The sequence below is a fragment of the Coenobita brevimanus genome, chromosome 6 (genome assembly GCF_032717465.1).
Source record: "Coenobita brevimanus isolate Jiangsu-jjx chromosome 6, ASM3271746v2, whole genome shotgun sequence".
NCBI classification, from domain to species: Eukaryota; Metazoa; Arthropoda; class Malacostraca; order Decapoda; family Coenobitidae; genus Coenobita; species Coenobita brevimanus.
In genome coordinates this window covers 54,350,884-54,370,924 of record NC_136959.1, presented here as the reverse complement: position 1 = coordinate 54,370,924, position 20,041 = coordinate 54,350,884, and the positions used below count along the sequence as shown (strand labels likewise).

Genomic DNA, 20,041 nt, shown 5'->3' with positions numbered 1-20,041 from the left:
GAGACCAGCCTCACTCATCCCTGAGTGGCATTACGTGAGCAATAAACCCCAACCACCCGTTGGATGTGCGCTGAGTATAAAATACTGTAGTAAACAAGTAGAACAACCTGCGTAGCATTTGCAGTGCACCACTTACCACAACTTCAGTGGCCTGTCTAAAGTTTTTCCTACTGTAACACATGTTTGATAATCATTAACCTGCCATGTCCCGACGACATATGGATACGTCACCACGTTTTGTCACGCTGACACCCGACGACGTACCCATACGTTTTGCAATTGCTTGGTCCGTCATTTGCACATTTTTCAAATCTTGCGCGTTATTTTTGGTACATAGGCGCGGGACACCTTCCACAACCCACCTCCAGGCAGGGACACTCTCCAACCCCGCGTGACCCTTGCGCTCCCTTATCTTGGTCTCTCACCTGTTAGCAGTGACCCTGAATAGACATGGTGCACCGAGGTCTCTCTGACACTGAAATTCAAGCCGCCCTGGACGCCTTCACAGGCGACAGCGATTCCCCACTTGATGACGACGTGGCAGACAAAGGTTACGTGCCTCCCGATGACAAAACAAGCAGCAGTGACGAGGAAGTACCGTCTCCAAGGAAGCGGAGTTACGTGACGTTTCTTGAGGCTAGAGAAGGCCTACCTGGACCCCAACCACAAGCATGCACCTCACTTCAGCCCTGAGAGGAAAGGGAGGGTGAGGACAAGGACGAGAACGAGGACAGAGCCGTGGGACGTGGTGCTACCTCGTGGCTCGGGAGAGAAAGAATTTCACCGCGGGGAGCTGAAGGGATGGCGAGGAGGAGAATCGGGTATGGGCCTAGTGTTTTGTATGGGGAAGGCAGGAATGGCTTGCTGGTAGTGAGTGGTGAAAGCGAAAGTGGTGTGGCGGGTGTGAGCGGTGAAAGTGAAAGTCGTGGTGTGAGGGAGGCAGCGCGAGCACGTGGTGTGAGGCAGCGGGGAGGTGAGGAGGAGCCACTCCCTAGCACTTCTTTCGCCCCACAATATTCCCGCTCTTCCTCCCCACAGCCCCGTGATGTGGGGAAAGGACGGAAAGGGAAGGAAAAGGGAGAGGGAAAAGGAGCGCGAGTGGGGGAAGGGCGCCACTCTCCACCTTCCCAACCTCCCCCACCACTGTCTTCTCCCCACCCCGGTAATGTGTCATGGGACTGGGAAGATGGGAGTAATTTTACTCCCATCATTCACCTCTTCACTGAGGAGTGGCGGTCTGGCTGCATGGCTCCAGGAATCCACGCTGGCTCCACCAGAGTGGATTTCTTCCACCTGTTCTTTGGGGAGGAGTTTGTGGAGCGGATTGTGGAACAGAGTAACACCTTTGCAAGCAGCCAGCGCCGTGAAAGCGAGCGTGAAAGTAGGAGAAGCAGGCACTCCCTCCAGTATAATTACCCAATTACCATAAATGAGATGTTTATCTTTCTAGCCCTAGTTCTTTTGATGGGTATTGTATGAAAAGACAAATTCCGGCATACTGATCTACGGACCCTATAACCAGCACACCTTTCTTTGGGAAAGTAATGGGCCGGAATCGATTTCAGCAAATTCTCAGCCACCTCCACTTTTATGATGCTGACGATCCTGCTAATGCTAATGCTTATAAATAACACGGATAGCATGAGGAGAATAAGGCTGGTGTTTGATCACCTGCGGGAAAAGTTCCGTTCATCCTTCTATCCTTGTTGAGACCTTGTCATAGACGAGAGTCTCGTGTTGTGGAGAGGCAATATTTCTTTTCGCCAGTACATACCCGGCAAGAGACACCGTTTTGGGTTCAAGATCTTAGTTATGTGTGACTGTAAGACTGGTTATGTGCAAGACATAGTCTTGTACATGGGCGCACAGTCAGACATAATGGAACATCGAAGTATTGGACTCTCAGGGGCCGTGGTAAAGACAATGATAGAGGAGTACCTTCGTCGTAGTCACGTGCTGTACCTGGACAACTGGTACACTAGCCCCCTTCTCGCACGATACCTGCACCTGCACAACACCGGAATCTGTGGTACAGTAAAGAGAAACCGTCGGCATATGGTCAAGGTTGGGAGGAAACTTGACAAGAATGAGGTGTTTTTTTTTCAAGGCAAATGACATCCTCGCCACCCTGTGGAATCACAACAAGGAAGCTTCCCTCCTATCGACGGTACACCGCCCCCTCTTGCACCACACAGACTCCATGAATTACCTCAGCAAGAGGAGGCACCATGTCTGGAAACCTGAGTCAGTACTGGACTACAATATCAACATGAGGCAAGTGGATCAGGCCGACTCCATGATTTCCAGTGTGGAGTGTGCCAGGACCACGAAGAAGTGGGTACAAAAAGCTCTTCTTCCACTTGCTTGATATCACGGTCCTGAACTGCCACTACCTCCATGCCTTGACAACGGGAACCTCAGAGACCTTCGAGGGGTTTGTGAGGGAGCTGTCCCGCGAAATCATCATGAAATATGCAGAGCACAGGCCCCACCACCGCCACCGCCCCACCACTGCCGCACAGACTCCCCTACGCCTCACCACACGCCACTTCCCCAGCACCATACCTCCTCAGCCGAACTGCCCTAGACCCCAGTGGTGGTGTCACGTCTGTAGTAGTTCTTGAGTGAGAGAAACCACTCAAAGAAAAGACACGAGGTACAAGTGTGTGGACTGCAACATTGGCTTGTGGGTTGAGCCTTGCTTCAAAGAATACCTCACATTAGTGCATTACTGATACTGTTTGTGCTCGCGATATGACACTCTAAGTGCTGTAGATATGCGATAATCTGACGCTTATTACAATAGTAAGGTCTGTAAGTAAGTCTATCTATCTATCTATTGCCAGACGCCTTAATCCCGTTTGGGGTGGCCACAAACAAATCGCCTCCATGTCACCCTGTCCCCCGCCATTTCACTGCCCTGCTTCCAACTCACACACCCCCTCTCTCATATACCTCTCCACCCCATCCCTCCATCTCATCCTCAGCCTCCCCCTCCCTCTTCCCCCCTCCACCTCACTCATATACACACTCTTCGCCAGTCTTTCACCCTCCATCCCCTCCACATGGCCAAACCACCTCAGTGTGTTCCTCATAACGCTTCCTATCAAATCCACATCCACACCACAACGCTCCTTTATATCCTCATTCGTCAGCCTGTCTCTCCATGTGACTCCACAGGCTCCTCTTAAATAACTCATTTCCACTGCTCTCACTCTTGACTTGTGTTCTTCCAACACGTTCAAGCTTCGCTTCCATACGTTAGAGTTGGTATCACAATACTGTCATGTAGTAACTTTTTCACTTCCATGCTCACTTCCCTGTTTCTTATCACTGCTTTCAAGGAACCAGCAACCTTTCTTCCCTGCTGTACCCTTTCAAGCACTTCACCCTCCAAACCTCCATCCTTACTCATCACGCTACCCAAGTACTTAAACGTGATAACAGTAAGTGATAACAGTAATATTAGGTGAAAACTGGTATAGTGTAAGTGGAAAAATATAAGTGGAGAAATAAAATGTAAGTTGAAACAGTAGTCATCACGAGTTTGCTCACTATGTAAATATGCGATAATCTGACGCTCACTATAATAGTAAGGCCTGTAAATATGTGATACGTGGAAACGGGTGTAATGTTAGTGGAAAAGTATGTAAGTGGAAAAATAGAATGTAAGTTGAAACAACAGGCATAGCAGGTGCGCTCACTATGTAAATATACGCTAACATTATCTATCTATCTATCTATCTATTGCCAGACGCCTCAATCCCGTTTGGGGTGGCCACAAACAAATCGCCTCCAAGTCGCCCTGTCCCCCGCCATTTCACTACCCTGCTCCCAACTCACACCCCCCTCTCTCATATACCTCTCCACCCCATCCCTCCATCTCATCCTCGGTCTCCCCCTCCCTCTTCCACCCTCCACCTCACTCACATACACTCTCTTCGTCAGTCTTTCACCCTCCATCCTCTCCACATGGCCAAACCACCTCAGTGTGTTCCTCACAACGCTTCCTATCACATCCACAGCTAACATTATGCTGAATACAATCGTAAGGGCTGTAAATATGTGATAACAGTTGTATAAAATGGAAACTGGTATAATGTTATTGGAAAACTATTATGCAAGATGAAAAAATGAAATGTATGTTGATACAACAATGTTAGTGAATCATCACTGACCAATTGGGGCGATTTCTCTAGGTTTGCCCGATGGAACAATGCATATTTCACCTCTATTTTTGTTTAAAAACCAATATACTCTTGTACTACACGTTTTTTGTGTGTGTAATAGATAAATATCTACATATTCTGAATGGTTTCCCGTACTTAGCCCTACCATAGAAAACGTGACAACGGCAGAGCACCTTCATAGAACACGGTACCAGGTGTATGGAAGGTATACCTGTCTAGGCCACTTATAGACCCCGGTGACCACTTTCTTGGTGATTTTCCATTGTTTCTTACCAAAAGCTGAGGTTTGAGTCAAAAAAAATTTTTCCCCAAATCTGCTGGGACTGGGGGGGGGGGTCAGTGGTGGAAAATCTGCCGGGACTCGGCGGGTTAACATGATGAAATGCCCCTTGCTACCATTGTATGATAGTAAAGTTGTTACTGCTCGTTAATATAAGAGTACATTTGCAATTATGAAGGAGTCTGAATTGGAGTCAGACAGTAGAAAAATATAGATGTTGGAGTCAAAGGTTTGGTGTATCAACTCCACAGCCCTGCATACAACCTCTAGGAACATCACTGGGCATAATAAAAAAAAAAAGAAAGAAAAAGAAGAGGGTAATTTAGAGTGTACAGAATGGTAAATAAAAGGTGATCATTTACCATGATGGCATGGAGTGATGTTTGGGTGTCAGGGAAGTGGGTATCTTCAGATGATGACTTTTCTACCTAGAGGTAGATGAAAAACTATTTTGAAAGTATAAAGTGATGAAAAACTTACATGAAAGAAGAAAAAGTACATTGTGAGTGGTGGCAGTGAGGTGAGAGAGATGAGATGCAGGCAGCGAATGGTGTGTGTGTGTGTGTGTGTGTGTGTGTGTGTGTGTGTGTGTGTGTGTGTGTGTGTGTGTGTGCATTTACCTAATTGTGATATACAGGAAATGAGCTACGGTCATGGGGTCCCGTCTCTGTTTCTCAGTAAGTCAGATTTAGCTTTAAACTCGTTTAAGTTTTTAGATTGGATGCTGTCTTTGTCCAGGCTATTCCACAGGTCTATACATCTATAAGGAAAACTATATTTCTTGATTTCCTTCAAGCAGTCTTGGCTTCTTCAGTTTCATTCCGTGTCCTCTTGTTACTCTCTTATCCCATAAAAACAGATCTTCTTTGTCAATTTTATCTACTCCCATCATGGTCCTGAACACTGCAATCATGTCGCCTCTCTTTCTCCTTTCTTCTAAGGAAGGCAAATCCAGCTTTTCCAGCATCTCTCTGTACGACAGATCTGCCAGACTGGGGACCATTTTAGTTGCTGTTCTTTGTATTCTCTCAATCTTGTTTATATCTTTTTTGTGTGTGTGTGGGGACCACACTACTGTTGCATATTCTACCCTGGGGCGAATCATGGCCACTATCAATTTTTTCATCATCTCATCCATATAATGAAAAGCTACTTTTATGTTAGTCAGGAGCTTATACGTCTCTATTATTGTCTTGTTAATGTGTTATTCAGGTGACAAACTGTCCTGGACCAGCACTCCCAAATCTTTCTCTTCTCTCGCTTTTGTGATTGGTTCATTACCCATCAAATAATTCAGGGATGGCCTCTTGGTACTTTTACCTGTTTCCAATTTGTACATTTCTTTGCATTGAATTTCATTTCCCACATCCGGCTCCAATCGTGTATCATATCCAGATCCTCCTGCAGCATTTTACAATCCTCCTCAATCTCAACCTTCCTCAAGATCTTTGCATCATCAGCAAACAGATTTGCATAAATGTACGTAAATCTGGAACATTACTGGCGCCAACACCGAGCCCTGTGGGACTCCACTTGTTATTTCTTCCCTCCATCCAGACATCCTATCTTTTATTGCTGTCCTCATTTGTCTGTCTCTCAAAATGCCTCTCATCCATTCCAGGAGGTTCCCTTTCAGTCCTCCTGTATGCTCTAGTTTCCACATTAGTCTCTTATGGGGTACCTTGTCGAAGGCCTTCTCCAAATCTAAATACACACAGTCCACCCAACCATCTCTCTCCTGTAGCACATCAATCGCTATTGAGTAAAAACTCAACAAGTTGGAGACACATGACCTTCCACTTCTGAGTCCAAACTGACTATCAGCCAAGATATTCATCTCTTCTAGATATTTTATCCATCTATCTTTCAGAATTCTCTCGCACAATTTTATGACCATCTGGTTAGGGACACTGGTCTATAATTCAGGGGTTCATCCCTGTTTCCTTCCTTATAAATTGGTACCACATTTGCTCTCTTCCATTCTTGAGGCACTTTCCCCCTCTTCCAGAGAACACACAATTAAACTGTGAATCTTTTCTGCCAGTTGTTCTCTGCATTCCTTCAGTACCCAATTAGAGATTCCATCTGGTCCTGGGGCTTTCCTTACATCTTGAGTTTCCAGTAATTTATACACTTCCTGTACTTCCACTTTTATATCTTTTATCACTACATTTCTAGTCACTCCCTCCCCTTCCACAAACTCTTTTTCATTTGTGAAAACTGATTGGAAACATTTGTTCATTATTTCTGCTTGCATTGCCACATCTTTATAGACCTCTCCTTCTACTTTCAGTTTGGTGATTCCTCCCTTTTGTTTCAGTTTGTTATTGACAAATCTATAAAACAGTTTGGGTTCATCCTTCAATTTGTCTAAGATACCTTTTTCAGAATTCCTTTCTTCCTCTCTACATATTCTTGTGTATTCATTTCTAGTTCTTTTATATTCTTCCTTTGTTCTGTTGTTACTTCTCTTTCTCCAGTTGTTCCATGCCATGTCTCTCTCTTATTTTGCTGTCATACGAAGGGTGATCAGAAAGTAATGACAGTTCGTGCTATAACATGAAAACCTTGAATGATGGGAGGCAGGGGAGCAAGGAGAGTGCAGAGTTGCCTGTCCTTACGAGTTTGAACTTGTCGCCGTATGCCTAACTTTTCTTGTTTTATTGTTGTGAGTGAATGCTTCACTCTTGTTTTTGCTCTCTGGCCAGAAACATGGATTACTCGAAAGAAGGCTGCAGGTTCTACATTTTTACGAGGTGGAACTGGGAAAGAAAGCAACAGAGATTCGAGGGGAATTATTACAAGTTTATCCAGACACTACTCCTTCCCTGGAAACTGTTTCCCGCTGGATTCGTGCTTTCACAGCAGGAAAAACTGAATTGAAAGATGAACAACGCTCTGGACACCCCCGGACATCCGTGACCGAAGCAACAACTGTCCATGCACTGTCCATCATTGACGAGGATCCAACTGTAACTCTTAGGTTCTTAGCCTTGGAGCTTGATATCAGTTATGGGAGTGCATATGAATTCGTGCATGAACAATTACACCTGAGGAAGAAGTGTTGTCGATGGATACCCCATTTGTTGACTGATGAGCAAAAGGCTGAACGGGTGAGGATTTGTCGTGTCTGGCTTGCTGAATTTGAACCAAATGGTCCAAAACGGTTCTCAGATGTTGCTACTGGAGATGAGTGTTGGATTTCATTTTTCACAACTCGTGACAAGCAGTCAAACATGGTGTGGTTGGGCGAGAAAGACCCTCGACCTCAGATTTTGAAGGAAGGATTTCGCAGCCGGAAGCGCCTTTTCACCATCTTTTTCAATTCTCAAGGACCAATATGCGTGGATGTGATGCCTGAAAAGTCCACTATCACAGCCCAATACTACACAGACCAGGTCCTTCCACAAGTCTTGGAACACAAGGCCAACACCGCACCAACCCGCCGTCGGTCTCGCCTTTTGCTGCACCACGACAATGCTGCACCCCACAAAGCTCGTCTCACTATGCAGTACCTGGAACAACAAGGTATAACTCTGCTCCCCCACCCACCCCACTCCCCTGACCTGGCTCCCTGGGACTTGTGGTTGTTTCCAAAAATTAAATCTGCCATCGCTGGGAAGCAATTTCATCGCATCCAAGACTTGGCACGGACCGTCAATTCAGAACTCCGAAATATACCGTCTTCAGAGTACCACGCTTGCTTCATGAAGCGGAGAAAGAGAATGGAACGCTGCATAGAGGTTGGAGGGGAGTACTTTGAAGGAATGTGAGTCATAGTTTGATAGTTCTTCATGCTAATAAAAGTTTATGGACTCACTGTCATTTCTTTCTAATCACCCCTCGTACACCTTCTATTAAACCACTCCTTTTTCCTGTTTTCTTTCCCCGTTACTCTTTTGCACAAATTTTTCCACTCCCGAATTATGGAGGCCCAGCAAAATATCCCATTTCCTCTGTATCTCTCTTGTTTCTCTGAATTTTCTCCAATCTGCATTTTCGAAAAATTTTCTCAATCCTGTAAAGATTGCTTACCCAAAGTTGTATCTTCCCTGCCTATAAATCTCGTTTCTTGGCTCCATGTTCCCTGTTATCATCTGGAACTCAGTGACCACATGATCACTTTTTCCAATAGGACACAGATATTTCAAGGATTCTGTTACATTGGTTTCTTTGGTAAACAGTAAATCTAGTCTTGCTGGTGTGTTCTCGCCTCGGAACCATGTCTCATCTTTAACCCATTGCGTCATCACATTGTTCATTGTTATATTTAATAATATAGTGCCCCATGAATCTTCGCTGCCTCATGAGTCCCATTCCTCCCAGTTCACCTCTTTACAGTTGAAGTCACCCATTAAAATTATATTGTTGCTTTTCTCAGTCATTTTCTGTAAATAACTAGCCATGTCTGACAACATTTCCTGGTGTTCATCATCACTCCATGCTCTTGTCTTAGGAGGAACATACACTACCACCATATCTCTCTTCCTATTCTCTCCAGTTTCTGGTTTCATATTTATCACTTCTGCCCTGCCTTCTCGCATTTCCACGGTATCTACATTTATGTTGTTCTTCACTGCTATCATCACTCCTCCTCCCGTTTTTTCTTTTCTGTCTCTTCTCCACAGTTTGTATTTACCATCTCCCATATGAACATCAATATCTTCTCTTAACTTGGTCTTTACAAAGCACATAACATCAGGTTCATGTACCCTCAAAAAATCGTTGATTTCTAGCCTTGCAGATATTAAACCATCAACATTAGTATATGCCACCTTCAAATTATTTTTGATGTTTTTTATACCCTCTTTTCTCCTCTTCATCGGTACCACATCCTTAATGACTGATCCATGACTCTCCAATAAAACTCTGTCTTCTCTTCCTCTGTTCTCTGTTCATATTTTATCTTTGCTTCCTTTACTAACTCCTGTATTTTAGCTCTTTCTTTGTCATTTGCATCTCTCCTTATCCAAACATTTTTGAACCCTTCCTTGTCTGATAATTTCCATGTTCTGCTAATAATTTCGTTTACTGTTGCCTGGGACTTAAACTTTACCTTCAGTGGTCTTGCTCCTCCTTCCTTGTACTTTCCTAACCTAAACACCTCTTCAATCTCTTGAGCTTGGTTGTTTTCCTCCATGACTACTGATATTATTTCTTTAACCTTACTCAGTTCTTCTCTTTCTCTTTCTGATCTTATTGTCATACGTTTTTCTTTAACTCCAGAAATTATTACACATTTTTTCTTATCTGCTACATCCCTAACTAAAGATTCTCTACTTCTCAGTACCCTAACCACTTCCCTGTTCACCTTTTCCTTGCTTTGTTGTTCTATAATCTCTTTCAAATTTACATTTCCTTCTTCCTGAATTTTCTTCCACCTCTTATGTTGTTCCTTGATTTCTTTAATGTGCTCGTCTTGTATTCTTGATTTGGATTCATACTCATCTAGTTTGCATTTCATCCTGTCCCTTTCTTCCTCCAATCTCTTATTCTCCCTCTTAAGCTGTTTTATTTCATTAGAGGCAGATTCATTGCTCACTTTTAATTCCGTAACTTCTCTTTCTTGTTCGTGTGTGTGTGTGTGCATGCACGCAGGTAGCTAATTGAGTAGACCATTTCACATCCAGTAATTTTAGCTGTGTTGGATTATGATGATTTGTTTTAGCAGCAGTGCATTGTTTATTCCAGTGGGGTGAGTGTGCATCTATATGATCTGAGAGTGGAACTTTGGGAGGGTGGCTGCAGAAGGGGCAAACTTTTGGGATTTTCGTATGCCAACTTTTTCCACATTTACCGGGCTGGGTCAGGGTTTATCTATCCACGCAAAATATGTTTAACGCAAATCAGACATGCATTAGCTGAAGGTCTACCGTATTTGCATGACCAGAAACACTTTCATTACTTATTAATTCGTGATCTTGGAAACATCGTCTTCATATGTCACTGCTTAAGGTAGCACAGCTCCCCCTTCCTCCCCCCACATTGCATCAAGCAAATCTGTTAACAGTTGGAGCAGTGGTGGCTGTTTATACTCACCGAGTACAGTAATGGAAGTCTTTCATGCTCTGAGGAGGAAGTATGGGATGTGCTGCATTGGAAGCTGGTTAGTACATTCACTTGAAATGAACTGACACAAACATCATTGACCATAAGATAAGATTGCAATGCTGAGGCATTTTGTCAGAATCTCTGACTCAGCTGTGTCAAGGATAACTCCTCCTTCACAATACAGTATATAATATGTGCCAGTGTCATAATTGACTTGAGAATTCATTGTCTAATGATGCATTCAAATGAAAGAATGGGATTTTGAAAAAGCTGTAATCTTTTTGCTCAGGTAAGTCAGTTATTTGATTGAGTGCTTCCCCCCCCCCCCCCAGCATACTGTAAAATCAACATGTTGTTTGAGGAACATTGTTACTTCAGAAATTGTTAGTTATCCTTCTAGAAAGATCCAGGAAGTCTATGTTATAAAATCTATCTGTCCACCTATAGTCAGACGCCCTAATCCCTTAAGGGGTGGTCACAAATAAATTGTTGCATGTCACCCTGTCCTTTGGCATGGTGATGCCCTCCCCCCAACTGACACTCCCCCCTCTCTCATATATATTCTTTTTTCTGTGCAAGAAAGAAAGAACCAGAGGCCAGGAGCCCACAAAATTGCTCCCTCCATGAAAAAACAAAAAGTTAACAGAGAGCCAAATTCAAGATCGCTCATTTCATTTCGTGATGCCTGGACACACTGCATTTGAAAGACTGGAGATCATAGGCAGTAGGAAATACAGACAGAGGGAGACAGTTCCAGAGTTGACCAGTTGCATAAATAAAGGGCTGGGAGTTAACGCTTGCATTAGAGAGTTGGACAGAAAAGGAATGAGAGTTTGTTGCTAGACGGGTGCTATGCACCCACTGTAGTGGTGGAGGGATGCAAGCAGAAAGTTCAGAGGAGAAATGACCATTGAGGTAGTGATAGAAAAGAGATATAGAAGCAACAGTGTGACAAGGAGACAGAGAATGAAGGGAACCAGTAAGAGGAGGAGAGTTGATAAGACGAAAAGTCTTTGACTCCACCTTGTTGAGAAGAGCTGTATGTGGGGAGCCTCCCCACACATGTGAGTTGTGCTCTGACAGGGGCGAATGAAACCCATGTATAAAGTAAGGAACTGTGCTGGGGTATAGAAGGTACGGAGTTGGCTTAGTATACTTAATCTTTTGGAATCAGATTTTACAAGAGAGGTACTGTAATATCATCTTTCCAAGATAAATCCCGCAAGAATGAAACCCCAAGTAAAGATGATGCATGATTGAGTTGGATAGTGTTAAAAATTAGAGGATACTCTTGTGGAAGATTTTGTCGGGTTGAAAGATGTAATAACTGAGTAATTTGATACATTAAAAACAAGATTACCTTTACCCCAATCAGAAATATGAGCCTGAGCCAATTTACACATTAGGTGTTCCATAGCCTCATTCCATGTTTGTTACAGTAAGTGTTGAGATGGGCGCTTTGGGAAGTGAATGGAAAAGTGATGGGTGGAGTACTCTGTGTTTGAGTGGACAGGGTTTTATGTACAGCTTAGAAGGCCATTGATGAATAAAAGGAAGATAGGTGGTGATAGGACAGAGCTCTGAGGAAAACCACTATTGATAGCTCTAGGTGGCTGTCTACTGTACAACAGCGGATATAGAATGACCAGATAGGAAATTGGAGATGAAGGCACACATAGAAGGATACAAACTGTAAGAGGTCAGTTTGGAATTAAAATTTAAGCCAGACTAGACCAAAAGCCTTTGAGATGTCAAGTGCAGTGGCAAAGCTTTCACCCGAGTCCTGAAAGAAGGACGACTGGGTAGGTGAGAAGATCGCCAGTGGAGCGTCCCTGGCAGAACCTATGCTGACGATCAGAAAGAAGGTTATGATAGGAAAGGTGCTTTAAAATTTTTTTGTGAAGAGTAAACCGAAAAACTTGAAATACAGGATGTTAAAGCAGTTGGATGATAATAAGAGGGCTGGGAATGGTCACCCTTCTTTGGGACAGGCTGAATGAGAGCAAACATCCAGCAGAAAGGAAAGATACTAGTTGACAGACAAAGGCAAAGGAGTTTATCTAGGCAGGGTGTAAGCACAGAAACACAGTTCGTGAGGTCAACAGGAGGGATCCCATCAGGCCCATATGCCATGTTATAGTCGCGGCGCACGACTCTGAGGTGGTTATTATCGTGCCCTGGTAACCTACCATTCAAAAGTGTGTATGATTTTGTGTATAATATGAGACTCACATGATTCGTGTATAATATATCGTGTATACTAACATTCTTGTATAATTGTGCATAATAACATGATTCATGTATAATGTGATACGAAATCGGATGCACTTTTGAACGGTAGGTTGCCAGAGTATGATAATGACATCCTCAGAGTCGTGTGCTGCGACTATAGTGTTGACGCCAGTCTTGGCAGAAAATACATCAATTGAAGAAATTTTAATGTCAGCCATGAGAAATCAGAGGAGGAATAGCACTGGCATTGTCTAAGGTGGAATTGAAGGAGAAAGCTGGGCGAAGAGTTCTGCTTCATAAGTAAAAGAAATAGCTACAGAGCCATCAGAGTAGAAAAGAGGAGGGAAGGATGATGAAGTAAAGTTGTTAGAAAGGTTTTTGGCAAGGTTGTCAGAAGGAGCGGGAAGAATTTGAGTCTTAGAGTTTAGAGCATTTAATACGAATGAGATTATATTTAGCAGCGCAAAGAACAGACTTAGCACTATTCCGGACAGAAACATAAAAGATGAGATTCAGGGGTGAGTTGGCTCCAGTACCTTTTATAGGCCTTCTTGTTGTGGACAGCATTAGAACAAGTGTGATTAAACTTTTTTTTTTTTTTTTAGTCACATGATATGAGAAAGGAATATATGCTTCCATGCCCAAGAGAACAACCTCCGTAATGCACAAGGCACACACAGGTGGCTCTTGGCCGTAGAAGCAATAATTATTCAGGGAAGATCAAGGAAGTACTGCCTGAGGGCCTCAATTAGCAGCTGCAAAGTGCCACAACTGACACTTCTTCGGAGGGTCTATAGGCCTCACTGGAGTGATGCGACAGGTTAAGGTGATAAGTTTGTGATTGGAGGAGTGCAACGGAGAGGAAAGATTAATAGTGTAAGCAGAAGGATTAGTAGTAAGTAAGAGGTTGAGTATGTTGGAACTCTCTCCAAGGTGGTCAGGGATACAGGTAGGGTGCTGCATAAGCTGCTCTAGGTCATTAAGAATAGAAAATATGTAGGCTTGTTCATCAGGTGGATCAGTGAAAGGAGAGGTGAGCCAAAAGTGGTGGTGAACATTGAAATCAAGAATGGAGATTTCAGAGAAAAGAGAAATTTATAGGATGTGTTCCATCATTGAAGTAAGATAGTCGAAGAATTTTTCAGTCAGTAGAAGAAGGGGATAAGTAAGCAGTACAGATACATTTAGTCAGAGAATGACAGGATAGCTGAAGCCAGAGAGTAGAGAATTCAGAAGATTCAAGTTCAGGAACACAAGAGCAAGATATGTCGTTGTGTACATATTGTATAAACAACAGCCACCTTTGGCTTTGAAATGAGTGGCCTATAGAGAAAGTAGGAGGATACAGAAAGGGGTTTGCTGTCAATCACCTCAAACAGTCGAGTCTTGGTTAGGAAGAGAAGGTGGGGTTTAGAGGAGGAGAGGTGGTGTTCAGCAGAAAGAGGAAAGGCTGCGAATGTTGTGGAAATGAAGACAAAATGAGTGGTTCCAGGCATCTTGCTTGGTTTTCACTGGGAGAGGGGCAGATGGTTGGGGTTTTGATGGTCCCCCCTCTCCCCCCCCCAGACTCAGAGGCTTGGTGAATTGATGCCACATTCCTTTTAAATTTTGAATGAGAAGTGTAATGTGTAACATGCATGTAGTTTGGCATTGGCAGTTAGAGGAACTTGTATTGAAGAGGATTCTGGCCTACTCTGTGTTACTGACTCACAGAAAAAGTTCAGCAAAGGGGGATGATCAGGAGCTAGTCCCGAGGGCTGATGAAACAGGAGCTAAAGCTCTCCCTGTCACAAACTTTCCATCCACCTTGGGAGTACCACCCTGCTCGACTGATGGTACAGTCTACTGCCCAGCAGATATACCTCCACTCCATCCGTCCATCTCATCCTTGGTCTCCCCCTCCTTCTTCCCCCCTTCACCTCACATACATTCTCTTTGTTAATCTCTTACTCTCCATTCTCTCGATATGGCCAAACCACCTAAGTGTATTTCTCTAAACTCTTTCTGTCACATCCACATCCACACCACAATGCTCCTTCACTTCCTCAGTTATCAGTCTGTCTCTCCTTGTAACTCCACATGCTCCTCTCAGACTTTTATTTTTACATTCTTTTCTCTTGTCAGTCCACAATAAATTGCAGAAAATTGTTAAAATTCCTTTGTTACTTATAAAACTGATTTGTTGCTTCCCATAGTTTGCAGTCCCAGTTTTATGGGGTAAACCATGATATTTTAGACCACATCCCAGATTTATAGTGAAGACTGACTATAAAATAATATCTTCTTGCAAATAAGTTTCTTCTTTCTCACAGTCATCCCTTAACATCCGCGGTTTTAACATACACGGTTTTAAATATCCGCGGATGGCTACAGAAAAAAAAAAAAAAAAAAAAAAAAAAAACATTGAACTCTGCTGACACTGTAACAGTATCCCAGGCACAGTTCGTGGCTGTTTTAGTACAGTAATGGCATTATCCAGTGAATGAAATATACTGTAACACTCTATCTTTTGGAGGGAGCTGGGATGAGCACAGTAGTCAAGAGAGGCCATGCAGCAGTACACTATTCTTTATTTTTAACTTTTAGTGTTCTTGTATTAAATAAAGTAATTGTTTAGTGTTCTTGTATTAAGTAAAGTGGTTGTAAACATGCACATAGGGTTTTCCTTTAGTTATATAAGGAAATGGGGGGTCCAGAGGTGTTTTTAAGGGGGGGCAGCAGATATCCGTGGATTTTTAACATTCGTGGGCGTCTCTATTACCTAACCCCCATGGATGTTAAGGGATGACTGTATTTACTTTTTTTTTTAATTTGACTGTTTGGAACTCAAATGTATGTAAGTCGAAGATTGTGGGTTTTCAGTTTTCACAGATTTTGCAGTTTTAAGGATGGTCTTGCAACTTATCCCTTTTGAATTTTGTGGAAATATTTTATCAGTAAGATGCCAGGGGTTTTGAAAATCAGTATAAGAGCTAAACAAAATCATTGTTTCATATTTATTTTTAATGCCAGGTACCTAATGTTAACTTTCAATGAACACTTTTTCTTGCAGAACAAATGGATGTAATGAAGCACAAGAACTTTGGTGTCTTTTACAACCACTTGTTCCAGCAAAAAGTTGGGAATATAAAGGCAGAGCCGAAGAGTGAAGATGAAGGAGATGGTGGAGGAGGAGAAAGTAAAAAAGCTGAAGTGAAGACAACAGATGAAAGAGAGGAAAATGGAGATAAAACAGAGGAAAAGAAGGGAGAAGTAAGGAAACCTAAGAACTACCGCACACAGAGGGACTTGAGTGAATCTCCAGAACGGCAAGTGTCTCCCAGCAAAAAGAGGAGGAAGAGTGAGGAAACTAGGCAAGACCCCTCCAGCTCAGATTCTGAAAATGAAGGGAAGGGAGAAACATACAGGGATAGAAAGGAAAAGTACAAGGTCATGGAGGAAAAGAAAAATGAGGAATCTAAAGGGAGAGACAGTGAGAGGGAAAAGGAGAGAGAGAGAGACAGGAGCAGGGAGAGACACAGAGATAGGGATAGGCACCGAGGTAGAGACCGAAGTAGGGAAAGAAATAGAGGTAGAGACAGGAGCAGAAGTAGGGAAAGAAACAGAGGAAGGGACAGAAGCAGAAGTCGGGAGAGGAATAGAGGCAGAGACAGAAGCAGGAGCAGGGAAAGAAACAGAGGTAGAAATATAAGTAGGAGTAGGGAGAGAAACAGAGGTAGGAATAGAAGTGGCAGCAAGGACAGAAACAGAGGGAGAGACAAAAGTAGAAGTAGGGATAGAGGTAGAGGAAAGGACAGAAGTAGAGAGAGAGCTAGAGATAAAAGCAGAGAACATGATAAGGAAGGAGGTAGAGGGAAGGAGGTTGAAAAGGATAGAGAGAGAAACCGCTCCCCAGACCGCAGGAAGAGGGAGCAAGAGAATTATGATAAGAAGCCAGATATGGTGAGAAGTCTGAGAAGTAGGTCAGAGGATATGAAAGCTAAAAACAGCCATTCAAGAAGCCCAGAGGAAACAAAAATCAAACAAGAACCAAAATCCCCAGACACAAACAATACGTCAATTGAGGCTAAAGAAAAGTCCTGTGAATCTAAGAACAGTGAGGATGAGAAAAAGAAGGAAGATGAGGCAGAGGTGACTGAAAAAGAAATGAAAGTGCAAAAAGATGGAACAGTGGTGAAGAAAGAATCAGATGTAGAGGAAAAGGAGAAGAGAATGGAGAGAATCCGAAAGCTCTTCACCAAGAGAACTGTGGGTGAAAAGTTTGAGCAAGCACTGCAGAGATATTATCAGAGAAAGGCTGAGAGGGAGGCTCAAGGGTAGGTAGATAAGTAAATAGAGGTATACTATAGGTAAGTGACGTGTAGGGGATAGCATAGGCAGCTGTGAAAATGATGTATAAAGTGTCCATCTAAAAAGGTTGAGAAATAGATGTATCATAAATTAGCAAGTTAAAATTTTAGGGACAATGATATTGTACTGTATTCTATCCATCCATCCATCATCCAATCCTACGTTTCCCGGAGCTATGCAAGTTGGTCCTGACATTTAAGATGAGAGTGACCAGCCTCACTCATCCCTGAGTGGCATTACATGAGCAATAACCCCAACCACCCCATGGATAGAAATCCACACCGGCTCAGTCCGATTGGAGCTCCGCAATTACCCACTAAACCATCAGGCACCATAATTTGGTTAAATGGTTACCATCCAGCATAGTAAACGGTTTCCTTGTGTTCAGGGAACCATTTGGCTTGTCACTGAGTGTAGAGTCACTCATAGGCAGAAGAAGAGGAAAGAAAGACAAAAGAGGGAGTAAGTCACCCGTAGGCAGAAGGACGAGGAAAGAATGAAATAAAGAAAGACAGAAGAGGAAGGAAGGAAAAGAATGAGGAGAGGAAAGGGCAGACACCTGAGAGCAGCACTACATCGAGTAAATGGATGGTTACTTGTCAAAAATGGTGGGTAGGGGCACTCACCATCCACCCACTCGATGTAGTGCTGCTCTTGTATCTGCCCTTTCGTCTCTTCCTTCATTCTTTCCTCTTCCTTCTGCCTATGGGTGACTCTACACTGAGTGACAAGCCCAATGGTTTCCTGTACACCAGGAAACCACTTACTATGCTGGGTGGTAACCATATAACCAAATCATGGCACCTGATGATTTAGTGGTTAATTAAGGTGCTCCAAATTAGAGGCTTCACCAAACCCTGTTTCAGAGGTCTGCCACCAGGTGGTCCAGCGTCGCCCAGCCTCGATTAAATATTTTTGCAGGGTTTTAAAGACCTGTAAAACTGTGCCTAATACTAACTTAATAATTATGTTGCAATTTATAGGAGTCTTTTTTCCTATTCAGTCAAGTGCATATATGTACCTGTAAAGAAAGAATAACCAGGCTTTCAGAGAATCTTAGCTTGGGGACTAAAATAGTGTGTTGTCTATTTACATATACAGTAGACCCAAGTTATCCACAGAATTTGCATACGCGGATTTAAGCATCCGCAGATCAAACTTATTTGAATACTGTATTATACACTGTAAATTAATTTGAAATCGGTGCACAGCATGCACTTCTTTTGTTGCTACAGTTAGCATAACCGCATCTGCGGGCATTCCTGCCACTCCGCCAGTCTCATTGTAAACACCAGTCAATTCAATATTTATGTCATCGTCGCCCTTCTTGTGTATACAACTCTGCTGTACTTTCATTGTGTAAGTGAAAAATGGCTCCCAAGAAACAAGTAAAGGATAAAAGCATTCATTCTACAGTAAGCCAAAGAGAGAGCGTAAGGTGTTATAATTGGCAGAGAAAAGGGTCAGACTAGACTCACAGCTTACCTACAATGCCACCACACATCTCATTGCCTCACCATGTTGGCACTGTAGGAACTGCACTACAATCATCGTTGTTATCATACTGCAATCATCATCATCATACAGCAGTTGTCATCATTGTAACGTTATGAAGAGCTCACACAGTATTTTGGTGAGTGTTAATGTGTATTTGTAATATTTTAAAGTATGTTTTTATTTTTCAAGGGATGTGCTTAGCTTATGTGGAAATAATATGCCATTTTGTGATGATGACTTCAGTATCTGCGGAATTTGCCTTCCGCGGGGGTCTCTGGAACCTAACCCCCATGGATAACTAGGGTCTACTGCATGAATAAACTGGGGGCAGTTAGTAAATGGAGATTACCTTCAGGACTTCTGATGTGTGTGTTTTAGCATGCTTCAAAGAAGTAAGGTGTTCCACTGAAAATTATGTACTTAACTAATGTATAGTTAGTGAATCAGCCATATTAAACAAAACAAAACGGCAGCGCGGTACAACACTTTAACCACAGCTGAGTGCAGGGAGGAGTTGGGTGTAGTACACTTACTAAACTGTGCAATGGAGTCAGGGGAACATTTAAAAGAATGAACCATTCCAGAATTACAAGAGTTTCTCAAAGAAAGAGGTGTACTATATTCGGGGTACAACAAGGAAAAGTTCAAACGGGTAGTGAAAAAGGGCAGGCACCAGAGAGCAGCATGTCAGGCAGGGCAGCATATTGAAAGGTGCTGCCAAATCTGCAGCGTCATATCTATTTTCTTTTGTGGATACTAGCGAATGACAAATATTTTAATCACTGTTATCATGCTTTATGGATGGTTCTAGTAAAATTACTTAGGTTTCATCTCTGTGTTATGCTTACAGTAGCATATCATGCCAACTGAGTAATTTGATGAGTGAAATATGTTTTGGAGCATTTTACTATGTTTCTAAATTAAAAAGAAATTAAGCACTGGCTACTTGTTCAGTGCCTACCTCGCATCAGAGCTGTGCAATGGCCGTGAGCCTGGTGGCAGATTTCCGAAACTGGATCTGGTGAAGTGTCTAATTAGATTGATCTGGTGCACATTAATATCCAAGGGATGGCTGGGGTTTATTGCTCACATAATGCCACTCAGGGATGAGTGAGGTTGGTCACTCTCATCTTAAATGTCAGGACCAACTTGCCAAACCCTGAACTCCTATGATCCTCACGGGGCAACACAGGATTAGATGATGATGATGAGGAGGATGTCAAAAATGGAAGGAGGTTAAGGTAGTATGTTTGCCAAAGCATTGGTAGATGAAGTTCCACAATAGATGAAAGATAGTGGATGCAGTACATGGTTAGAGAGAGAGGATCATTTAGGAATGGGTATGTAATTCTTTGGGCAAACATTTTCTTCTGTTAATGGTTAAATAGTATTGGAGGGAAGGCAAGCATGTAGTGGATCGGTCAAGAGTTAGAAAAAGATA

At 42.9% G+C, this 20,041-nt stretch overlaps 1 protein-coding gene across 1 annotated transcript in view; it reads left to right on the top strand.

Annotated features, from left to right (window-relative positions):
• Positions 1-18,345, top strand: part of LOC145401271 (uncharacterized) — a 68,771-nt gene extending 50,426 nt beyond the window's left edge. Inside the window, exon 5 of the mRNA XM_080273601.1 lies at positions 15,806-18,345. Within this exon, the coding sequence (XP_080129727.1) occupies positions 15,806-17,073 (1,268 nt within the window). The 3' untranslated portion in view covers positions 17,074-18,345. The remainder of the gene's footprint in view (positions 1-15,805) is intronic.
• The last annotated feature ends 1,696 nt before the right edge of the window (positions 18,346-20,041 follow it).